The sequence below is a fragment of a genome, unplaced genomic scaffold (genome assembly GCF_019419815.1).
Source record: "Pyrus x bretschneideri cultivar Hongxiangsu unplaced genomic scaffold, Pyrus_bretschneideri_v1 Contig81, whole genome shotgun sequence".
NCBI lineage: Eukaryota > Viridiplantae > Streptophyta > Magnoliopsida > Rosales > Rosaceae > Pyrus > Pyrus x bretschneideri.
In genome coordinates, this window is record NW_025999822.1 from 1063583 (window position 1) to 1076163 (window position 12581).

The following is a 12581-nucleotide window of genomic DNA, read 5'->3' on the forward strand; positions in this document are numbered from 1 at the left end:
GAGCCTTAATGCTTGGAAAGCTACGGATGTCTATTTTCTGGAGCATTTCGCAAATTGTTAATATCATTTTTCTAGAAGAAGTTATGGCCGTTTTAACACTAAAAGGTTTCCAAGAGGCTGAGTAGTTTGTAACTGACAAGAAAGCATTGAAAGCAATAAATCCCATAAATCTAGCAGCCAAAACTGATGCAATCAAGAACAAATCAGCTGACACCTGTTCAAATATCAAAGGAAATGGAATTAAAGATGAGGATTAAGAGGGAGTAATTGGCATAAAGGCTACCCTAAGGAGTTAAAATTGTTTTACCATTTCCTCTCATTTATTGTCATCACTAAATGGCTATTAATGGGTGAGTTAAGGAGAAGAAAATGATGCAGCAAGAATTGGTTTAAAAGTACCGTTGGGGAAGGAAGGAAATGGGAAGCCTCAGTCGATTTCTTTCGATTCTATTTTCTCAAACTCATGTCTATCTTTTGTTTTAACTTAAGGATTGTGTAACTAAATTTTTAGTAGTTAGGGGCTGTTTGAAGCCCCGAATATGATTGCAAGTTTGTTATGATATTTCGTTTGAATTACTTTTATGAACGGATGAAAATTGATTCACTACTTGTCTCATTGATGAATTCTTTATGTGTTTTCTACGGATGCATACTTAGTAAGCATATCTAGGATTCTAATGCTATGAATATGTGTGTGCCTGTGTCCTTGTCGAATGAGGACCTACATATGTTCTAGAGTAGTACTTTGTAATTGTGAATAACATGTGAACCAATTTCTAGGATAAGTAAGACAACGCCAGTACTTACAATGCCTTGTGATGACTCAAACTCTTTTCATTCTTAATGATTTCTACTTGTTAAATCTATGAACACGCCGTTCTAGATTGCATGTTAGGGACTAAGTTAAGTTGAAAACGCCATTCTCTTAACATACTACATAAGAAAGAGTAATAGGTTGAGTTCTAACATTGAGCCAACTTGAGCATCTTCATCCAGAAATAAAAGGAATTTGAATGAAACATAACTTGTTTGTATGATTATTTGGGCGTGAATAGCAATTCCCCTAACTTCTTTTTCTTAATTTGTGAACTACTTAAAATCTATTTCTGTTCTTTTTTTGTTCGATTTAATTTAAATAGCAAATTAACTCCAAAAATCTCAAAAATTTGTGTGAGTGTAGCTTTGTGTGTCTAGTGTCTGCATATAAAATTTCGTAGACTTTAGATAAGTATAAGTCGGTCTATTAATTATTTTTTGGTGGCTGGCCAGTAGGGACAGTAGCCCAGTTTTTGTGACATTTTAAGTAGTTAGATAAAACAATCTTCTGCGGAAAATACCCTTATTTTCATATGCTACAATTGACAAATATTAGTGTTAATAAGGAAAATCAATAGGACATTTGTGTGCTACTTTGTGGTGTGCTTTTAATCCTATCAATTGGTGTGTTAGTGAGTGCAAAGTTTTACTTTGTGTAATCATTTGTGTTTTGGTAGGTTTAATTTTGTGAACACGAGTCTATTTCTATAGTTATTGTAGGCCTAAAGTTATTTTTTTTCATTTAAGTTTTTCACAAGAGAAAATTACCGTCTGCAAGCATGTTTGGGAGTACAACTTTACAAGTACCATGTTATTTTCCAGATGTGAAGCAAGACGTTATTGTAGATGAACATAGGTTTGAGGTTCTAGTGGTTGCCCTTACATGATACATATCCCAAACCCTCTGGAGGTAACTCTTGTTAACGGTAGGTATGGAATAGTTTGTGATTGTTGTGGTCAGCCAGGTGGGCACCCTGGTTTTGAGGGACAGGAAAGATGAACTTCCTTCTGGACTTGAAAGCATATTTGAGGGACAGGAAAAGGAAGGATGAGGAAAATGAATATAAAGCTTGAGGAAAGGAACGAGTGACATGGAGCCTAGGGAACTTGAGGAATCATAAACAGATGAGGAGTGAGTGACAATAAGGCTCGTCCATGCTTTCACAAATGATAATATATACACTAAGAGAAAGAAGGGTGTGGTTGGTCTCACAATGAGCTAGCAATAATGTGGTTCAATTTCGCCTTTGGCAAGAATCGAAGCTAAGACCTGTCACTTACAAGTGAAGAGAAACACTATTAGACCGTAGTATTAAGTGGCTTTTCAATATCCTGTTTTAACATCGATTTTCTTTTTTTGCATTTTTAACATCGTTTATTATCATTTCTCGTTTTGTTTCCCTTTTCGGTTTTAGGGTTTCCAACTAGTAAGAGATACTTTTGGATGAAGTCAAAATAGGATACACAAGGAAATTAGGTATGTACAATATAGTCACACTATGGAACCAATTACACTAATTCTCAGCCAATGAGTTGCATCACAATGTCAATAGGTAGCCTATGTAAACTAGACATACTGAGCAACCAAATATTCTACATCTCATTCAAATACTGTAAGCATAAACAGCAACAAAGTTAGATTCACCATGTCCACTCTTTGTCTCTATCACTTTAACATATGTTTATTTGAATTCCTATTTTCTGATAATATAATGATGCATTAACTACTAGAAAACTAGAGCTTGAATGGTTGAAGTCAACGTCTGCGTTGGAACTCTATATCGTTCGTTTAATCTTCATTTGGTTTTCTACTTTGTTTTGAACAGGTAGTCTACATGGCTATTGTCGGGCCATTCCCATTCAACTCTTTCCTTTCAGGAGTACTTTCTTGCATCGGGACAGCAGTCCTTGCTGGTAAGGAGGAATAAGTAGTTTATTTCTTTTTCAGGTGTAAATCCATGTTAGATGTGAGGATTTTGACTCTCATCCTGATTATTTCTTTTGCAGTTTGTCTCCGTATTCAAGTGAACAAAGAAAACAAAGAATTTAAGGTAAAAGTGTGATTCTTGTCCTTGATAGTTGTGACGTGTATGCATATTTTAGACGAGTTTTCTTTCTCTCGTGTCAATTCTTCATCATATATTGAGATATTACAACATAGGTAACATTGTCTACCACATCTTTTCTCATCGTATTCCGTCATCCTGATCCATGCGTGTAAAAACTGCAGGATTTAGCACCAGAACGGGCTTTTGCAGATTTTGTTCTCTGCAACTTGGTGCTGCGTTCGGTGATCATGAATTTCCTTGGATAAGATTAACATATTTTATTTATCTTGGATATTGTTTCCTTCAAAATCACGATTAGATATGATAATAAACAAGTTTATGGATTTGATGTGACGACTCTTTTTGGTAATCTTTTGCTTTTATATGATAAACTTCGTATTATAAGCTATGCAGTGATGAAAAAATTAGTAAAATTTGTACTTAAATCGTTTAAATACATGAAACATGAGTCTCGCAAATGTACGCATTCAATCTTCAGTGGACTCCTCCTAATCCAAACAAATTGGTAGCCGTAGCCCTTCTTATGGCCCTCCACATAAGGTTCCACGTACACCTCCAGACACCAATGTCGACAAGTACCAACGTAGAAGGGACGTTGAACCAAGGAGCGTTGATTTTTAATTAGAGAGTTTTAACGAAATATTTCTGATACTGTTCACTTTTAACGAAAATTCATATTTTTACTTTTCTCTAACATTATTCATTATATCTTTATTTGTTATTTTTTCATTAAAATTAAAGTTTTTTAAACTTTTCGTTAATTTTCTTAAAATATATAGGTCACCTGTCTTCATAGGAAGAACATAAATATCACGCTCGAGAGAACCTCCCAAAAGATGGGTCACCCGTCAGGCCCACACTGACCCGACCCGTCAGGCCCAAATGAATATAAACATCCGTCATCATCCAAAAACGAGCCATAGCTAAGGTTTCTGGTTCCCTCTCACTCGCAGAGCCATGATCCGCCGGACTTTCAGATCCGCTCCCGTGATCGGTAGCGTTCAGGAATGCGTTGCCATGTTCCGCCGCGCAATCGGCGGAGAAGCAGAAGCCCACGCGAAAGCCAAGTCAGAATCGGTACGGGGGGAGAATAGAGGGACTCGCAATCGTCGTAATCGTAAGTATTTGTTTTTCTTAGGGTTTAGTATGCACTTATTTGGCTTCTTTTAGATAGTTTATGGTCTAGACATTGCGTAATTCGCGTTTTAGCAATAAAATTTCAGATGTTCCTATTGCACGGGCCTTGAGATGCTCCTCGGTCCTTCCCCCTCCCCTTCTTTTATTTGTATTTGACTCTAAGATGGAATTGTAAAATTCAAACAGATCACAAGGCAATAGAACCAAAAATTCGTGGAGATGTAACCAAAAAACCAAAGATTCGTGGTGAAGTGATTCCTATGGGACGTGCCACTGTTGTGGATGATCCTGTTCGCTGTGCGGCCCAAGGTATGCTTTTCATTTGATCCTTTGTCTTTACTTTCAACGCCTGTGCATGGCTTCCATTTGGTTAGCAGTTTAATTGAGCCTGTAGTTTGGGAAATAAATTTCATCTGCGTACTATCCTTGAAGTTAAATTCCGACCTATAATATATTAAGCAGGCGGCATGGCTATGCTAAGCTTAATGATTTGATTTTTATTCGTTTTGTTTTTGGTATTTAATGATGCAGGAAAGAAGAAAGGGCTGCAAGGACTTGGAAGCACAATTAGCAGCGGCAAAACTTAGATATGGTCCTTGTGGAGTTTGTGGAAAGGAGAAAGACCACACGAGTGCTGGTTGCCCTTACATGATACATATCCCAAACCCTCTGGAGGTAACTCTTGTTGACGGTAGGTATGGAATAGTTTGTGATTGTTGTACTCAGCCGGGGGGCCACCCTGCTCGCAGGGGTTGGACAGGACGTGCTACTCTCAAGTTATGTACCTATTGTATGGTATTGGGTGAGCACTGGACTATAGATTGCCTGTGCGTTGAGCCCCAACAACGTGAGAAATGGAGAAAAGAAATGAGAGAGGATGATATTTTGGGAGAGGAGCCCAAGAAAGAAAAATTTCTGGACTTAAAGGCATATATGAGGGACTTGCGAAGGAAGTTTGAGTTAAAACTATACGACGCTTGAGGAAAGGAACGAGGGACATGGAGCCTGGGGAACTTGATGTTGAACGCGTGGAAGTGTCATCTCAAATTACAGGTCTTGTCTGAAGTGCAGTTACTTTTCTGTTAAGTATGGATGATATATGGGAGTTGACCATTTTACTAATTATGAGGTTGGTGAATTGGTTGTTGGAGTGATTCCAAGGGACTTTCCATTTATATCTCTCTTCGATATCATATTACCCTTTCTGTTCCCTAAAATTATTGTCGGTTTTCAGATGAGTGAATTTCCAGAATGCATTAATTAATTGTTCTAAGTGAGAAAGAAGTTGCAAATCGCCTGAAAACATCAGAAGTGTGGAGATGACATCGAGTTCATGGTTCCTCACTGAGTCTCTTCTGACTTTTAATTTCTAAACCACCACCTGAGGAGTACTCCCTCGAACCCAACCAATGGACAAATTGGAATTTTGTACGTAGTGTTTGGAGAAGCAACGCCAAATATAAAGCCAATTAAGAGAGCAATTTCGATATCTTGCCTATGAATATGATGAAGCGATTTTTTTTTTCTTCTCCTGGGAACATGCATCAAGCCCACTGTTAACACAGGATCCTTTGCGGCCCTAGAAATAATGCAGGCTCAAGAGAAGGCCCGACTAAGGCCCAGGGAAAGATGAGAAATCAAGGCTCATGGAAGAAGGGAGGACACAGACCTCAGGGGTTAAGAGACACAACTCGGTGGCACATGACACAGTCTCTCAAGTGCTAAGCATGCAGTGGTTGTTGACGGTAGGTATGGAATAGTTTGTGATTGTTGTGGTCAGCCAGGTGGGCACCCTGGTTTTGAGGGACAGGAAAGATGAACTTCCTTGTGGACCTGAAAGCACATTTGAGGGACAGGAAAAAGAAGGATGAGGGAAATGAATATAAAGCTTGAGGAAAGGAATGAGTGACATGGAGCCTAGGGAACTTGAGGAACCATAAACAGATAGAGGAGTGAGTGACAATGAGGCTCGTCCATGCTTTCACAAAGCGGACACTGATGTAGCGTTGAAAATTCAACATAAATAGTGTTCGAAGTTTTCCATATAGGATTTTTTTTTTTTTCAAAACAAACAATATTATCTATACTAAGAGAAAGAGAGGGTGTGGTTGGCCTTACAATGAGCTAGCAATAATGTGGTTCAAATTCGCATTTGGCGAGAATCGAACTTAAGACCTCTCATTTGCAAATGAAGAAGAACATTACTAAATCGTAGTATTAAATGGTTTTTCAGTATCCGTTTTAACATCCATTTTTTTTGCATTTCTAACATCATTTATTATCATTTCTCGCTTTGTTTCCCTTTTCGGTTTAGGGTTTCCAACTAGTAAGAGATGCTTTTTGGATGAAATCAAAACATTGCTCATCGTGAAACGGCAGTAAGTTTGTTCATTGCTCATCTATGTTCCAACCACCAATAAGGATCAGACGAATTCTAATAATACTTTTGGTCCCTTATTTTGATCGTTTTTTCTACCGCGACTTTTCGGTTGTTTAAAATTTGCATTAATATTCCACTCAAATCATAACTTTGTCATCCATAAATGATAAACCACTTAAGAGACTATCCTCAAAAAGATGGTTCAAAGACGACGAAAGTCCTAATGAAATGACATAGGTGGTGGAACAACCCACCAGACCTATAAGTAGATAGGAAGTTCCAGCAACAATGTCCATAAATTACCATGCAAATAGAAACCAAAAGCACAAGAGTAAATAATAGAAGAGCAAAATTCACAAGGAAGATTCACATCTACAAAATCATTCATTCATAGATGGGATCATAATTAACAAGTTACCAAAGTTACCGAAGTTACCAAAGTCGGAAACTCGAGAACCATCACGAAGTCTACTAAATAGGTATGACAATTCACATCGCCATATGAAATGCTGGGCATAATTCTAAATAAATATTATAAGGTAAATTATATAAAACTACCTCAACCATTGGGTTAGTCACAGTTTCATACCCCATCTTTACAAAATTTCAATGTCATACCTTATCTAAGAATTTTTTACAATTTCATACCTTCCATTAGTTTTCTATCAATTCTTCCATTAAATAGTGATGTGGCTTGATACGGAACCCACTGTCTATTAAAAAATTAATCAAATATTAAAAATTGAAAAAAAAAAAAATATTTTAATATTTTTAAATATTAAAATAACTAATTAAAGAAAAAGTAAAAAAAAAATCCAGTTTATCTTCCCTTCTTCCCAAATCCCATTACAAATCTCCATCCCCAAAATCCCATCAAACCTCCCAAAGCTCACAAAGCCCCAATTGATATTCCTCTCCACCTCCCTCTCCGCCATCGCCCCCACCTTGCTGACCTTGGCGGAGGAGTTCAAGAAGGCGGCCCTGTTCGATTTCGACCTCACCCTTCCCATCCAGATGGTGCAGTTCCTGCTGCTGATGGTGGCGCTGGACAAGCTCTAATACAACCCTCTGAGAAAGTTCATGGACGAGAGGAACTCGACCATCAGAGAGAAGCCAACAACTAGGAGTTCGACACCGACGATGACGAGAACTCAAAAAGACAGGACGATAAGGGGATTTTTGGAGCTAAGGATTAGAGAGAAAGAGGGAGTGTCTCTAATTTGGAGGTGGGCTCGGGTGGGGAAAAGGGGTGTTGAGCAGCTCGCTGCTGCCAACCTCCATCTTCTTGATCTAGATCTCAGACCATGAGTCCATGGTCACAGATAGGACGAAAGAGATGGAGGAAGAGAGGGCAGCGGTGGGTTGGTGAAGGACTAGAGCGGCAAAGAAGGGGTGGGGGTTTGGGTTTTGGGAAGATGGGAGCGGGAAGAAAGGGTAAGGGATGGGTCCCCATGCAAAAAAAATATTAAATGATTTTTTTTAGTTTTTTAATATTTTATTAATTTTTTAATAAATAGTGGACCCTATCTCAAGCTAAGTCACTATTTAACGAAAGAATTAACAGAAAACTGACGAAAAGTATAAAATTGTAAAAAATTCGTAGATGAGGTATGACATTGAAATTTTTTTAAAATGTAGTATGAAACTGTGACTGACTCAATAGTTGAAATAGTTTTATATAATTTACCCAATATTATACTTCCAAGCGATAAACTTTGTTTCCCAAAACTCAAACAGTGACTACAGTCAAATTACAAGCTAAAGTCTATTGGAGGCAAGTAAGGCTTCATGTTCGCCAAATTGGATTTCGTTGAAGGCATGATGTAAACTTTCTTTCCTTCAACATCCAAAAACTTAATACCAGCTAAATTTGAAGCAATTGGAAGAGAGTTCACCGAAACATCCAATGCTTTCTTCATCGCTGAGGCAACAGACTTCGACTTCTCAAATAGTACCATCTGAAGGTAGTAACTATCCTCTAACGCAAACATTGGATGTCCCATATAAATCACTCCTCTCTCTCCATTTTTTCCCCTGCAAAAATTTAAAAACAGTAAAACACATATTGATAAATTAGTTATATAAACAATAAAACCAAAGTAATGAATTAACGTACAAGCAAAATTATAAATAATAAAACATACTCAATCAACATCCTTAATGCGTCCAAGTTGACATCGGGCTCAATGTATCTGAACTTGCCAAACGGATCGAACACCTTCTTCGTTTTATATACGATGAAAATACATCTTTTAAAAAGCGGTTCAAGTCTATCATAGTATTTCAGGAGCAAAGCAAGTACATTATTTAGGGATAGTACTTTAACACCATTTTCCGTAGCAAGTTGAACTGTGAGACAATTAGATAAAAGATCAGATCACATATTAAATATGATGTGAGATAATGAACAAAATAACATTTAAATAGCACTCACCCATTATGTACCCTCCGGTAGCAGGATCCATCAAGGATGCAATTAAGTGTCCAAATTCTGCTATCGCTTGTGCCGTCTTCTCATTGATACTGATGGGATGGTTCATTGAAATCTCAAGATACTCACATATATATTTGGCTCCTGAACCAAAGGCATGGTAGTGTGGATACGCCTTCAACTTTCTCCTCGGATACTCATTGTCATTCTTTGAGTAAGAAAGATACCACATAGATCTCATTTGATTCTCTACACCAAGAATCAAGTAACCTAATGTTGTACTATGAGTCAAATTATTAATATATTCGATTCCTTTATTTATTACTTGCTTAAGATGACTTTCGCCTTTCTTGAAAATAGTATTTTTCATTTCATACGCTCCCATTGTCGAGTCTTGCATGTTTCCAACCCCAGCGACAACAACATTTCCATTCAAAACATGAACTTTGTTCACATTATCATGGACTGAAAACAACAAAAAAAATACAAATGAATGCACAATGTTGACAGATTGTATACAACAATATCATCAAAAGATATGTCATGGATAAGAAACCCTAATTCAAAGTCCAAAAACTAGGAGTTGTGTGATAAACTCTGTTCGAGTTCAGCATATATAAACATAGGCTGAGCCTGGCTAGATTCATGCAAGCAACTTTGTAATTTTCAACTACATATATACAAGAACCAACTAAACAATAATTATCACCATTAACTAAGATTAAAACAAAGAAAGTTAGCAGCACTTAGTTTAATTTCAAACGACTTGACATACGGATGGATAATGAATGATTAGGTAAATGGGATAAAGCAAAACACATGTTGAAAACTTTACCTACTCTAGAGACGAGATCAACTTTTTTGGTTCTCCTTGTATCTGATACAACCATGAGGTCTCCATTTTCGAGATTAATCACAGTAATAGTCGATTCTTTGTATTCTCCTGTAAAAGAACATTAAGACAAAGGGATGAACTAGAAGAACATATTATTAAGGTAAACAAACCAACTGATCATATAGTAGCATAAGTCATTCGTTTCACAAATTTAATTAAAGGACCGTTCGCTCATACACCAGCACGTTCAAGCTTGCAACTCTTGCTTATATACCATCAAAGCAGAAGCAAGAGTTGGAATTCGAGAACGTGGTGGTGTTGAGAGAGAGAGAGAGAGAGAGAGAGAGAGAGAGAGAGGGAGGGGGGGGGGGATCAGGAACGTGAAAATACAAAGATACCACAGTGCGGTATTGTGAATGAATTTTCCGCTAACAAACTTTACTCTAAAGCCATATTTTTAGTATTAAAAAAAAAAAAAAAAAAAGTCGATGCATACGGGGTAGAAATTGTAGATGGAGGTATCTACAAAATCTCATGAAATAATGATCACAACCTGAAAATTGACATTCGGAATTGTAAGCAATAGAAAAATAGGATACACAAGGAAATTATGTATGTACAATATAGTCACACTATGGAACCAACTACACAAATTATCAGCCAACGCGTTGCATCACAATGTCAATAGGTAGCCTATGTAAGCTAGGCATACTGAGTAACTGAATATTCTACATCTCATTCAAATACTGTAAGCATAAACAGCAACAAAGTTATCAATCATTTATCTACAAGAAGTAAAGCTTAATTCAACAATTTAAACTAATAAGGAGCATCTCAAGGCCCACCAACCATTTAATAGGAACAGTTTTATTGCTACACTCATATACGTTAAGTAAATCATACAACCTTAAACTAATTTACTTTATTAACGATCACATTCGAATGCTGCAAATGCAAACGACATCAACTTCTGAATCATTTTTTTTATGTTTCTACAAACAATACAGTTCAGTTCAATTCAATTATGTGCTAATTTAAGACTGCAAAATGGTTATATATGACAGATGCATAACTAAATTGGCATGAAATACAAGCTTCAGCCGAAAACAAATTTAAATATTTTTCATTTAGAAGCAAATAAGTGCATAATAAACCCCCTAAAATTAAAAAAAAAATTAAAAAAATAAAAGAAAAAAGCTTACCGTTAACGCTCACATTTTGTCCGCTGTTCTTCCCCTGGACAGATTCAGACTTGGCTTTTGCTTGGGCTTGTGCTTCTCCGCGGATTGCACGGCAGAACATGGCAACGGATTCCTGTACGCGGCCGATCACGGGAGCGGATCTGTATGCGCGGCGGATCATGGCTTTCTGCGAGTAAGAGAGAAAAACCTTTGCCATTCTCTATTTCTGCCGTATATGAGTGTATCCGTTAGATCGCATTGCAATCAACCGATCTGACGGCTCCCAGCATCACAATTCAGTGTGGGCCTGTTGGGCGACCCATTTTCCCTGAAGCCCTAAAGCAAAATATTTACTTCAACTTTCGGAGTAATTTTTCGGTGTACCCGGCACACCAAAAAAATTTGGTGCACCCTCACTTTTTGTACACCAAAAAAATTCTAATGAGTGAGGGTATACCAAAAAAATTTGGTGTACCCGGTACACCTAAAAATTTTCCCAACTTTCGACCGCGCAAATCTCTGATTTTTGGAAGCCGTGGAATCTCTAATATCATTAGAACTACAACAAAAATAGGGTTCTATTCATTTCTAGTTTAGATTCGGATGGGTACTTTGGTAAATGCAAAATTCACAAAAGCATAAACTACAAAATAAAAAGGCTTATTATTTTAACAACTCACTAATTATTAAATAAACCATACATACTTAATACATCATACATTTGCTTTTTTACTTAAAAATTATCTTAATACACCCCACATTCTCAATATACACATTATATTTTGTACATACACCCCACATTTCTCAAATCTTATACACTCATTTTTAATTTTTAGGGATTGAATCTAACCATTTGAACGTTTAGTTTGCCGAACGATTTCAAAATGATGATTTGAAATCATCTTAGTATAGTTTGCATCGACAGATGTCTACCTTCGTTTAATTGGGTGACATCAGCAATGACTTCATTGCTAGGTTTAACTTTGTGGTACGTAATTTTTGTTTTGACTTTCACGAACTTCATTTCTGCAGTGTAGAGCACTTAGAAAACATTGGTATCCATTACTTCCATTTGTCAATAACAATTTTTCTCAATTAACATGTTTGTCGTTTCATTGGTTTGGGTTTTGTTCAACAATGGAGGGTGTGAGGGTTTTTATAGTTGAGAACATAAATAATACGCTAAAAGTGATTTGGGGTGTATTTAGATTTTTTTTTTTTTTAAACCTAATAAAGACAAAATTGTCATTGCATAGCATGGTAAATAAGTCATTTAATATTAAATTTTAATGTGGGGTGCATTCAACATTTTATGGGTTGCTAATGTAAAAAGTGTTGTGGTTTCTTTTATCTGGCAGAGAGGGGCACAGCAGGGAGAGAGATGTAATTCTGAAGGTATGTTATTCCCTTATGCAATGCCTAAGGAGGAGAAGTACATCTATGTTTATGAGACGTACATAAGAGATATGACCAACACAGGATGAGTGCCTCGTAAGATCAAGCGAGTATACTTCAGGATATTTCCCTTAAGTTTGGCATAATCCCATGGAGAACTAACAATGTTACAACTCAAAAAGTTTAATCTTGAACAAACTTCTGAAATGTCGTCCTCGACAGTGATTTGGTGAAGAGGTTAGCTAGGTTGTCTTAAGAACGGATTTGTGTGACTTCAATTTTCTAATGCTCTTGTTGTTGATGTGAGAAGAAGAACTTTGGCACAATGTGTGTTGGT

General features: G+C 36.9%; 3 protein-coding genes across 4 annotated transcripts; 2 read left to right on the forward strand and 1 right to left on the reverse strand.

Moving 5' to 3' along the window:
* Positions 1–1595: 1595 nt before the first annotated feature.
* Positions 1596–3130, forward strand: LOC103956543 (dolichyl-diphosphooligosaccharide--protein glycosyltransferase subunit DAD1). Its single transcript, XM_009368546.3, has 4 exons — positions 1596–1679; positions 2643–2730; positions 2824–2867; positions 3047–3130. The coding sequence occupies exons 1-4, from the start codon at positions 1596–1598 to the stop codon at positions 3128–3130; spliced, it is 300 nt and encodes a 99-aa protein (XP_009366821.2).
* Positions 3131–3818: 688 nt separating this feature from the next.
* LOC103956546 lies at positions 3819–5197 on the forward strand. The gene is made up of 3 exons (XM_009368550.3): positions 3819–4002; positions 4209–4331; positions 4554–5197. The coding sequence occupies exons 1-3, from the start codon at positions 3843–3845 to the stop codon at positions 4607–4609; spliced, it is 339 nt and encodes a 112-aa protein (XP_009366825.2). The 5' UTR covers positions 3819–3842; the 3' UTR covers positions 4610–5197.
* Positions 5198–8054: 2857 nt separating this feature from the next.
* On the reverse strand, positions 8055–11208 carry LOC103956545. 2 transcript variants are annotated; one of them, XM_048575941.1, is made up of 6 exons: positions 10871–11208; positions 10165–10221; positions 9669–9776; positions 8837–9298; positions 8547–8751; positions 8055–8436 (listed from the first exon to the last, which is right to left on the reverse strand). In XM_048575941.1, exons 1-6 carry the CDS (start codon positions 11064–11066, stop codon positions 8154–8156), a joined length of 1311 nt encoding a protein of 436 aa, XP_048431898.1. In that variant the 5' UTR covers positions 11067–11208; the 3' UTR covers positions 8055–8153. The 2 variants fall into 2 exon arrangements, with proteins under 2 accessions (XP_048431898.1, XP_009366824.2); XM_009368549.3 differs by lacking the exon at positions 10165–10221.
* Positions 11209–12581: the final 1373 nt, after the last annotated feature.

Bases quoted from the DNA above. Each gene is read 5' to 3' on its own strand.
- LOC103956543 (XM_009368546.3), top strand. From the start codon at position 1,596: ATGTTTGGGAGTACAACTTTACAAGTACCATGTTATTTTCCAGATGTG. The intron at 2,731-2,823 runs GTAAGGAGGAAT...TTTCTTTTGCAG, and splicing joins CGGGACAGCAGTCCTTGCTG to TTTGTCTCCGTATTCAAGTG. The intron at 2,868-3,046 runs GTAAAAGTGTGA...TAAAAACTGCAG, and splicing joins AAGAAAACAAAGAATTTAAG to GATTTAGCACCAGAACGGGC.
- LOC103956546 (XM_009368550.3), top strand. From the start codon at position 3,843: ATGATCCGCCGGACTTTCAGATCCGCTCCCGTGATCGGTAGCGTTCAG. The intron at 4,003-4,208 runs GTAAGTATTTGT...AAATTCAAACAG, and splicing joins GACTCGCAATCGTCGTAATC to ATCACAAGGCAATAGAACCA. The intron at 4,332-4,553 runs GTATGCTTTTCA...TTAATGATGCAG, and splicing joins TGTTCGCTGTGCGGCCCAAG to GAAAGAAGAAAGGGCTGCAA.
- LOC103956545 (XM_048575941.1), bottom strand. From the start codon at position 11,066: ATGGCAAAGGTTTTTCTCTCTTACTCGCAGAAAGCCATGATCCGCCGC. The intron at 9,777-10,164 runs GTATGCATCGAC...GTTCTTTTACAG, and splicing joins CCATCTACAATTTCTACCCC to GAGAATACAAAGAATCGACT. The intron at 9,299-9,668 runs GTAAAGTTTTCA...TGTTGTTTTCAG, and splicing joins TGATCTCGTCTCTAGAGTAG to TCCATGATAATGTGAACAAA.